Source organism: Chenopodium album, chromosome 5 (assembly GCF_948465745.1).
Source record: "Chenopodium album chromosome 5, dcCheAlbu1.1, whole genome shotgun sequence".
NCBI classification, from domain to species: domain Eukaryota; kingdom Viridiplantae; phylum Streptophyta; class Magnoliopsida; order Caryophyllales; family Amaranthaceae; genus Chenopodium; species Chenopodium album.
In genome coordinates, this window is record NC_137838.1 from 65,452,419 (window position 1) to 65,462,784 (window position 10,366).

The 10,366-nt window shown below is 36.0% G+C and overlaps 1 protein-coding gene across 1 annotated transcript; it reads right to left on the minus strand.

The window, feature by feature from the left end:
• Positions 1–253: 253 nt before the first annotated feature.
• Positions 254–9,844, minus strand: LOC145632174 (uncharacterized). The gene is made up of 6 exons (XM_081684483.1): positions 9,343–9,844; positions 7,381–8,028; positions 5,662–6,114; positions 4,911–5,083; positions 2,921–3,095; positions 254–679 (listed from the first exon to the last, which is right to left on the minus strand). The coding sequence occupies exons 1-6, from the start codon at positions 9,745–9,747 to the stop codon at positions 590–592; spliced, it is 1,944 nt and encodes a 647-aa protein (XP_081540609.1). The 5' UTR covers positions 9,748–9,844; the 3' UTR covers positions 254–589.
• Positions 9,845–10,366: the final 522 nt, after the last annotated feature.

Below are 10,366 nucleotides of genomic sequence, written 5' to 3' on the forward strand. Positions count from 1 at the left end.
CCTTTCTTTTGAACTTATTTTTAGAATTTCAGATTTTTTTGTAAGAGAATAAGTAATAGGGAGGGATTTTTTTTGTAAAAGAAGTGTAATTTGGGAATTTTTGAAACTAACATGATTAAAAAAAAAATGGTATAAGAATTTTCGAAATAATTTTATGGAATTTTCAGTTTTCTTAGCCTTAACTTATCAAGTCCGCAGTTAATCACAAGCACTAGAGAGATAAGATTTACTGATTTAGATCTAGATCCTATCCTGGATAAATAAAGAAAAAAGAATATTATACAAGTCCATTTGAGATGATGCAACTTGTTCTACTTCTACATTGTATAGCAGCACTTCCAGGTTTTAGCAAGCCTAAAAGGTGCATTAAAACAAGTGGTGTCCACAAAACCCACAGGCAGGACTAAGTCCTATAAATATGTTGTTTCTATGCTCAGCATTGTTACTCGTCTACACGCTTCACGAAAGAATAAATTCTAAACTACTAACTTGCTAAAAACTTTTACAAGGGCCAGCTCCTATGGTTTAGATTCTTGACCACTCTCTTCAAAAGTTAAAATAGCTTACTAATTGTGTATGTACAAGCACATTATTGTACGACTGCAGCAAGCACCGAGGCATCCCCAAGCGTCTTCTTTGCACTCCAATATACAGCATTGGCAGATTCGGATGTTCCCAGCTGCATAAGCAATGAGTAAAAGTTAAGCTAGTCAGAACAACTAGATTCGCCATGTTTATTCAATTAAGGTGCAAGGATTGGCTCCAATCTTATACTTCCAATGTTTTTTAAAGCTTACAACAGTTTGAATTTCATGCTTTGACCATTAGTATCTTTGATTATTAATTATGGTAAAGATTAAGAAATTGACATTTAGAAAATATATACACATATATATCGAATTTAACCCAAAAACATTCTACATAATAACATTTATTTAATAAATCTTCTATACCCTGATATTGACATAGAAGCCAAAGGAGGCAACACATTGTGCCACCTCAACAATCATGTAATTCTACATTTAAATCAGAGTTTGACTTTTGATAAACAATACTAATGAATAAAAAAAATTGGTCCTCAATAAACAATCAGTTTCCTAAATACTATAGCACTACAAATAAAAAATCAACCATAACTTTTATGTCAAATCTCAGAAAATCATAATTGTAGGTTTTTCCCCCTTTTCTAAAAACAAATATCACAACATTTGTCTTGAAAGGAAGACAGTACTAGATGCAATTATAATACTTCCTCCGTTTTCTTTTAGATGCAACACACCCTTTAGCGCGGTAATTAAGAAAGGTGGGGTTTACATGATATAATAAGCTTTAAAATAAGATGAGTGGTTGTTAGGAGTGTAATTTAGTGGGCCATGTGCTTTAAATAAGGGATATAGTATAGTTTTTCCCTAAAATAACTTTCCTTTTATAGTGTGTTGCAAATATTGTGACATTTTCTTTTTAGGGAAGTGTTGCAAGTAAAAGAAAACGGAGGAAGTATGTTTTAACAATAAATAATTGACCAAGTGTTATATGAGTAATTTAATTTAATTGAATTAAGTTGATTAGGGCAGAGAGCTAAAATGGGCAAACAGGTTGTTTATTTCTACTCTGTAGTTGATTTAAGAGAGGTAAAAACCAATACGAACCAATCAGCTCCTATTCGAGTACAATCAAGTTTAGTCACTTATAGGTACATTATTAATTACTACTCCACTACCTATAATACAACAAATAAAGAAACCCAGGTTAGGTCAATCTGATTCAGGTTAAAACCAAGGTCCAGTTTTTAGTATTGTTCCCGTGATTTATAATAAAAAAACATAAAACTAAAATAAAAAGTTAAATGAGGATTTTTAGACTATGCATTAAATTTCAGAAAACTTTTTCAAAACCGAGCGTAAAATAAAGCCATACGAGTACTTGATAAACTATACACCTAAATCTTACTTAAAATTACCAGGAGTCCTAATTTTAAGGGGAAAGGAGTCCTTCAGAGAAACATAGTCTACATATTAACTCTGTTTATTACTAGTACACTTGCCAATACATCACCTTGACCATTAGTAGTATAAGTATCTGTTAATAAATATTTTAATTATCTTATTGTTAAGAAAAATATACATTGAGATAAAATCTAATAACATTTAATTTTTATATACAAGGAAAAAATAGTCAGCATGAATTGGATAAATATTCCCAAAGTCAAAACTCAAAAGTGTTTTAACTAAAAATAAAAACTCAGTATATTAAGTTGAAGTTCTCACTCACGTGTTTCAAAAAAAAAAAAAGTTCTCACTCACGTTTTTATAAATTTTTTTATGTATTAAATAGTACTCGTATAATTCTCCTATTTTGCAAATGAAGAACATTTATATCAATCATCAATTGTCATTGCAAGTACTCATATTTAATATACAAGACTACAACAGGTCTGCTGCATTTCTATCAAACAATTTAGCGTAACAAATTGCATAATCAGCTACATTTACAATTGCAATACATTATAGTATTACATATTATTTAATTCGTAAAAGTGATTTCAGGTTGAGGGTGACAAAAGGATTGTTCAATTCAAGTCGGCCCAAATTGGATAGAAGTAACGTCTACTAATCAGGTAGGGTTCAGGTTGGATTCAATCAAGTTTGGTGAGTTGGAGTTAGGTAGTCTTAGTTCATCAAACAATTAATTTATATTGTTCACAGTTGACAAATCACCCGGGCATTGTCCAGGTAAGAGACGAGTAAAATAAATAAAAAAAAAAATGTGCAGTCAAAGTTACAATATGAATAAAGAGTGCAAAAGACAAATTGTTGCAAGCTTTAAGAAACGAAAGTTCTTGCCCAATAGAACCTAATTCAGTAATTCTTATCACTTGATCTACAAATAGCCAGCATGTTCTATTATACAAGAAACTAACCTGTGTCTCCATTGAGTAATATTCTTGCCACAGGCTGATGTCCTCACTACCAGTACCAAGTGCACATTCATATAGCTTACGAGCATTTGAAAGACTATCTTTGTCACCGGATGAGATCTCCAGCTCAATGCAGTGCTTGTGTATGGCTACTCCTGGGTGAGGTAAATTAAGAATTCTGCAGAATCACAAGATAAAACTTAATAACTACTTCCTTTGCAATCAAAGTAAAGTGTTTACAGAGCTAGTCTTGCTCTAGTTAAGAAGTAAAACTTGAGGCTTTGGGAGGTCATGGGTTCAAACCCTCCACCACTAGGGGAACTTTGAGGGTGACATTTTCATCTCTTTACCCCACCCTGAGGGTGTCTAGGCTCCAATTGGGCTGGCAGTAGGACCATGGGCCAAGCCTTTTTCATGAACTACCAAAAAAAGGAAAAATTAATTTGTTTGGATCAGGGACATTAACTAATGCACCAAAGAAAATTGCCTTTTGCAATAACACTTAGAGATTGGGTGTGCAAGTCGGGTAAAAATACTAGGGTTGGGTGGGGTGAAGTAGGCTAGATTTTTGGATTGATAGGTAAATTGCTTAATAAAGAAATTTTGCAACGAAATTAGAACGGCCTAGAAAAATAGTTGCAAGTAATTTGGAGCAGAGAGAGTACAAAAAAGTAATACTCACCCAGTTCCATTTTAGTAGTCGGGTACTCGGATTTAAAGAATGGAAAGAATTAATGGAACATCATAATATTACCTACCATTTATAAATCTTTTAATCGAAATTATTTTATAGTGGTTTTACAAAAAAATAAATAAATAAATAAATAATAAATTAAGGGGGCGTTTGGTTCACACGGGGTAATCGGAATGGAATGAACAAAGGGAAAGACAAGGAATGGAATGAAAATACCTAAAATTTGGGGTGTGGTTTGTTTAAAAATCAAAGGGAATGAGACCCACTAGTCCCACCACCACCACCAAACCACTCTCCAACGTTTCCACCACCAAACCACTCGCCGCACCTCCCTTCTCTGGCCATCCCCGCCCCTCGCAATCAGCCACCTTCTCCGACCACCCAACCACCAAAACGCCCTAATTTTTTCCTGCTTTCCACCTACTCTAGCCACCTCACCCTAGCCGCTGCTCGCTGCTGCTGCCGCACCTCCCCTGTCGGTCGCTAAAACCTCATAGCTCCCTCACGGCGTGATCCATCCCGAGTCCCGACACTCCCCAAAACCACCAAATTCTGTCCCCCAAAACCACTAATAACCCCAACAAAATTACCCAAATTAATCCGATTCGAACCCAAATCAAACACGGGTAGCGGGAATAGGGTGGTTTGAAGAGGTTTTCGGCGGTTTTGGGAGGATTTTCGAGGGGTTTTCGGCGGTTTCAAGGTGGTGGATGTGGTGGCTGCCCATTTTACGGGAAGGGGCTGCAGTTTTTTAGGTTTTAGCGGCTGTGGGAAGAGTTACGGGGGAGGGTATGGCTTTTCGGGGGGAGAGGTGGCCGGCGATGGGTGGGGGAGGTGCGGCGAAGGGTTGCGGGTGAGGCGGTGGTGCAATGGTGCAGTTTTCCGGTGGCATGGGTAGGTGTGTTGGTGGTGGTATGGTGGTGTGTTGGTGGCAAGGGAATGGGAATGGAAATACCTTGGGGGGGGATGGGGAATCAATTTAGAAAGAATTGGGGGAATGGAGAGGGTAAAGGGAATGGGAAAAAAGGTTTAACAAACACCAACAAAGGGAATGAAAGAAGTTGATTCCCATTCCCTTTGATGAAGACCCCCAACCAAACGGCCCCTAAAAAAAAAAAAAAAAAATCCTATTGTGGCACACTAACTGCTTTCATTTATCATTGTTGAAAATATAACCTCTATTTTAGGACATCCAAAAAGGAATATTTGACCAATGTAATGGAGCGGAGAGAGTAATAAGTAGCAGTTATTGCCTAGCCCATGGTGTTAGTCAAGTAGACTTCAAATCTAACTACGTACCGCTTATAGAAGTCTCTTGCTTGTTGAATACCATTGTTCTGCCAAATAAAGTTAACGAGAAAAGCAGAGAGAGAGAATCCTTCATCCTGGCCTCCATCTTTAGCCAGTGAAACAAAGGCAAGGTCTACCAACTTGCCAAAGTATTTTTTGTCATTTGCAAAGAGCTCAAGAGCCTGCAACATAAGTATTAGGATATGATTAGCTAGATAAGATTGTTGATTGTAGAAAATCAGCTAAAGCTTCAAAATTCAAAAGCTCAACAAAACAAAAAAGTTTGAATACCAACTTGAAAACAAAAGACGCCAAAGATAATGACTACATAGAGAGGAACAGAGAGAAATAGTTCAATTAGGATAGGAGAAAAAGATGATTACAGAAAGTATGATAGCTCAGAGAAGGACATGGGAGTTGATGATAAGGAGAGGAAATAATCCCTCTTTGGCTAATCTCTCAACTGGATGACCTAATGCAACGAGTGATGATAAAAGCAAATTCTTTTGCATGCTTTTGTGCTTAACAATATGATAAGTACTGCTATTCTGCAGTTGAGTTTTCTCAGAAATTGCAGAACAATGGGCTAAACAAGGCACAACGGTAAGAGATGATACTGATTACTGAAAGCGACGCAAAAATTAGGGGCGTTTCTATAAGCTATATGGACTGTAAATAGCAGACAAAAATATCAATACAAAGATCACAGGATTGACAGTTGTAATAGACTTTATGAGACCGACATGAAATGATTACATACCATGACCCACAAGCCCTCGTCATCAGAGACAGCTACTTTTTTCACCAACCTTTTCAAGAGGTCAAAGATAGATGAAAGGTGAGCCTTACAAGAAGTACCAGATTCTTTAATGTGTTTCATTTGTTCTGTGACCCTTAGAACCCACAATTGTCTTGAATCTGAATATTTTCCCTCACAGAAACTCTCTGCTAATTTCATCGCTTCGTCAAATTTACCCATGTTCTTGTACAACATTACAAACTGACAAGCAAGATCTTCATCAAGACACCCTAAGGTATCAGCTTTTTCCAAGACCTTAATCAGGTGTGATATATAGTCTCCTGCATGCTTTGATGCAATAAAACATCCAGAACTTCCAATTTCTCCTTTTAGACTGATGACTTCAGACAAAAACTTTACATACATGTCAAACATAGCAACAGATGAAATTGACTGTATAGCTTCTTCATATACCTGGAAAATGTCACATCAATATCACGATCAATTGAATACCAATAATGAAATTAAGGACTGCAGGTGCAATGACTAATTAGACACATCTTAAGAAGAGTCACAGATGTATGTCGTCCATGCACAACAGAAAATTCCCCTGAATCGAGGATTCCGCAATTCCCAAAGATTGATATAATAAATAAGCATTCACATGATGCCAGAGAAAAAAAAAAGGAAAAAAAAATGACTAAGAAAGTTCAATCTATCTCTTACAAGAATAATTATTCTTTTCTTTCAATTTATTTATGCCATTTAAATGGGGGTACAAAAAAGTTTTAGGAGGATTTAATGACGAAGACAAGCCTTTGTCAATATGTTCCATATAAAGTTAAGGACATCGCATGTGCACCAAGTTAATGTGGCACAATCAATTATCAACCCCTCATGTTATTTGAGTGATGCGAGATACATGTTCCTTTGGTCTATGAACTCAATAGCAATTAAAGTATGGAACTCATGATCTGAATTCTGGAGCAAGTTTCCCCAAAGATTGAAGTGAGTTTCATGGCTAGTACAGTGTGGCACCAAATGATGCGATCACATCTAAATCAAGCCTTTTATGGTTTAGCAGATAGGTAGTCTTCCTTACTTCCATTTGATGCTAGCCAATATTCTAGATGATACAATGCATTATCAATTTGCAAGTTTTTCTATTTACTTTCTCTCAGAAATTAAGGTTAAAACTTAAAAGTATTTACTTTTCACTCCCTCCATTTTAAATTTCAGCTCCATTATCCCTTTTTTGAAGCCTCGAGGCCAATCTGTATCCAAAAATAAATGCTAAATATTATTCCAGTTTCATTTGGTTGTCCAACTCCTAGCACTAAACATCCCAGTATCCCAAATTACAATTGATTGAGGGCGTATTAGTAAGCATAACGCAATTTAAATAAATTGTGGGAGGATTACTGATTTTTCCTTATAATAGGCTTTCCAGCAAAAGAGTGTAAAATGACTAGGAGCATTCACTTTACTTCAACAGATCCAATCCATTATCCATCTCAAAACACAGAAAATGGAAGCCTCGTGAAAGCTATCATAACAGTATCAAAACATTATGTCCCACACAAGGGGCCATCAGACAATGTTATAGAATTGTAAGAATTTTAATGACTGACACCTGAATAATGTAAAAGCATCTCAATTGACTACTTAAAAGTCAACAACATAACCTCTGCTCAGAACAAAAATACTGACAATTGATGACAATTGAGTCAAACTTCATACCTTAATGACTTCTTCCACCTGGGAACGCCCACTATCTGTGCTAATATCTGGAGTACATTGTGGATCTTTTAATTTAATCTGGGCAAGCCAGCTCCAATATTCAGGTTCATTTGAGAAATCTCTCCTCATGTCAGCCAGTATCGCAGCTCTCATTTCTTCTGAATGTGCCAAGTCCGTAACTTCCACTATCTCAAGGAACTTCTTCCTCAGACCAAAACTAGATGGAATAGCATCAATAGCACCTTCATATATTTTCTGGAATAGCTTAAATCCTTGTTCACGGAAAACATCCAGTTTCTTGCTTGATTCTTCCTTTTGAGCACCTTCACCTTCTACTTCATCAATAGACATGAATAAATCTTTGTTCTCATCTTGCCACTGCTTAGCCTCAACATCTTTATTGTCATGAATCAGTGTCCCATCATCTTCCCCTAAAATAACTTTACGTGTTTTCAACTTATTAAGGCAAGTGAGTTCCATGCGCAGAAACTCAACCCAAAGATCTTCAGAAGTTGGGCAAGATCTCAAACCCATTTGCATGAGGACATGTGCAGCTTTTGCATTCAAGTTATGGTCAAACTCCCACGCAGCAGCATAGATCCAAACTGCAGGAATTTTGGGATGAAATCTGATCACTTGACCCAAGACCTGTATCACCCAAAGGAGCAAAGAATAAAGCAAGTAACTTCTTAAGATTATGATAGTTTTCAATAATAATCCAAAATACACTTTTTAATGCTTCGAGTAATATAAAAACATAGGATTATAATTTAATAAAACAATGACATATAAACTCAAATTTCATTGACAGAAGTGGGTATTATAACGGGTAAGATTAGAGGCCACATAAGACCATAAGCAAATAGTCTATATTTTGTATCTGTGAATTCAAATAATAATATATAAAAAGGTTGTTTGAATAATAAGCATGGAACTTGGTGATCAGTGATTAACTGCTATTTACAATAAACTGAGAAAGTGATATGAACAAGAAGATAAAGAAAGTAAGTCAAAAGATCTTCAACCAAACAAATCAGATATTGGACAAAAATTAGACTGCCATGATAAATTAAATCCTAAATGGAGCAGCAACAGAAGCTTAACAAATTAAACCCTCACTGCTCTCAGCTTTTCATGTGCTGAACACGGAGAATACACCACATTAATGAGTGATGGATTTATCGATGTCAGAGTTGCCAGGTCCTACACCAACTCCATTATGGCCAAATGAATTAATGAAGGTAATTACATTCTTAACTCAAATTGTATCATTTATCAGAGTCCAGTCACAATTTTATCAAAAATTTTATAGTGGCAATGTACTAGACTTGTATATTTCAGAGCACATTGATTTCAAATTGTATTATTTTGAACCATATATTGAATTTTAGCATCCAATTTTATAATTACACTTACTCATTTACTCCAAAAAATTTAATTATCAGTATTTAGGAGCATTTTGTGAATGTGAGGTCAAATATAACGCTGATAGAAGTCACTTTTATGACTGAAAACTAATGAACAATTAACTTTGATACGTAGCCTAAAAGTCTCCAATGGAAGGAAACAAGACTTCGGGTTTTTTTTTTTTTTTTTTCCCTTGTACCCTTAATTGAAGCTCAATTGATTATGAAATACATTAAAATTGCATTTCTAACTAAGTAAGCCATTTCAACAAACTACACAATCAATATCAAAATTGCCTCCACATAATTGTCCGCCTTACAAAACCCGAATTACAACTCAAATATACTCCTAATGCCCACCAATCCTCAATTGAACAAAGCTTTATTTATAGCCAAACAAGTTCATCAAAATGAATTCTTCCAAATTTGTGTCACTATTATACAAAAATCAACATTGTAATCAAACATCTTCAAAATCACAAACGCACAATCATTTCCTGCCATTTAACTTAATACTATATAACATATGTAAAAGCTATAAAATTTAACAAAATACCTTCTTCATCCTGCCATTGTTTTTCTCTTTACAAAACTCCAAATACTGAAACCAAATATCAAGGTCACCCTTAAAGCGGCTAGTAGCAATGCGATAAATCTCAATAATCCGTCGAACACCGGCAACATCGGACCGCGATTTCTTGAGCTTTTTATTCCCTTTATCCTTGAGCTCCCGAGAAACAGACTTCTTCCGAAGAAGACGAAGTCGATCAAGCTGCTTCTCGTAATCAATATAGTCTAAGAAATCTTGCTTTAAAGGGCTTGGTCTTTGGAGTCTATACTCAAATTTTCTTCTCTTTTTCACAATTTCATTGATTTCTCTGCTATTGAAGATACCTCTTTTCTCCAGGTCGTCTAGGTCTGGGATCATTCGCTCTAGTCTTAATTGTACTACGTCCGCCATTGTTGTGTGGTTTCGAAGGTTTAGGGTTTAGGGTTTTTGGGGGATGTTGGCAAGTGAGGAGGATGAAGGCGCCAGTGAAGTGATATGTGAAATTTGCCTGTGTAATATACTCGTAAAGTCGTAAGGTTGTAAGTTGATGTACGGGCCGGGTCGGGATGGCTCACATGAGTTAAGTAAGGATGTCAATGGGCAGGTCAACTAGGAGACCCGACTCATCCCTGCTCTAAAGAGGCGGGGTTAGGTCCCAATTTGACGAGTGGTGGGATGAAGATGGGGATAAAAATAGTACCCGCCATAAGTGATATGACGGGGGAGGAAGTACTTGACGAAATTGGAGAGGGTCCAATTGAACCTGTGTTGTATTAAAATATTAATATTTTCAATTAAAAATAAAGAACAAACCAAAAAATAAAAAAAATCTCATTTGGTTGCCAAAACGGGAACGGGGTGTGTTTTTGGGGGGAAATTTTCCGCCAAAATACAGTTGATTGCTGCTGATGTCAGTGCTTTCCCAAAATTGAAAAAAAAAAAGAAGAGGGAGAAAGCTAAAGTTCATTGTTTCAGCCAAAACTTCAAGAACAAACACCGATGAAGAACGACAAACCAAATCTCAACTAAG

Coding starts and splice junctions, on each gene's coding strand:
- LOC145632174 (XM_081684483.1), bottom strand. CDS start 9,747: ATGGCGGACGTAGTACAATTAAGACTAGAGCGAATGATCCCAGACCTA. Junction 5,084..5,661: donor ACGAGGGCTTGTGGGTCATG/GTATGTAATCAT, acceptor CTTATGTTGCAG/GCTCTTGAGCTCTTTGCAAA. Junction 680..2,920: donor ATTACTCAATGGAGACACAG/GTTAGTTTCTTG, acceptor TTGCTTATGCAG/CTGGGAACATCCGAATCTGC.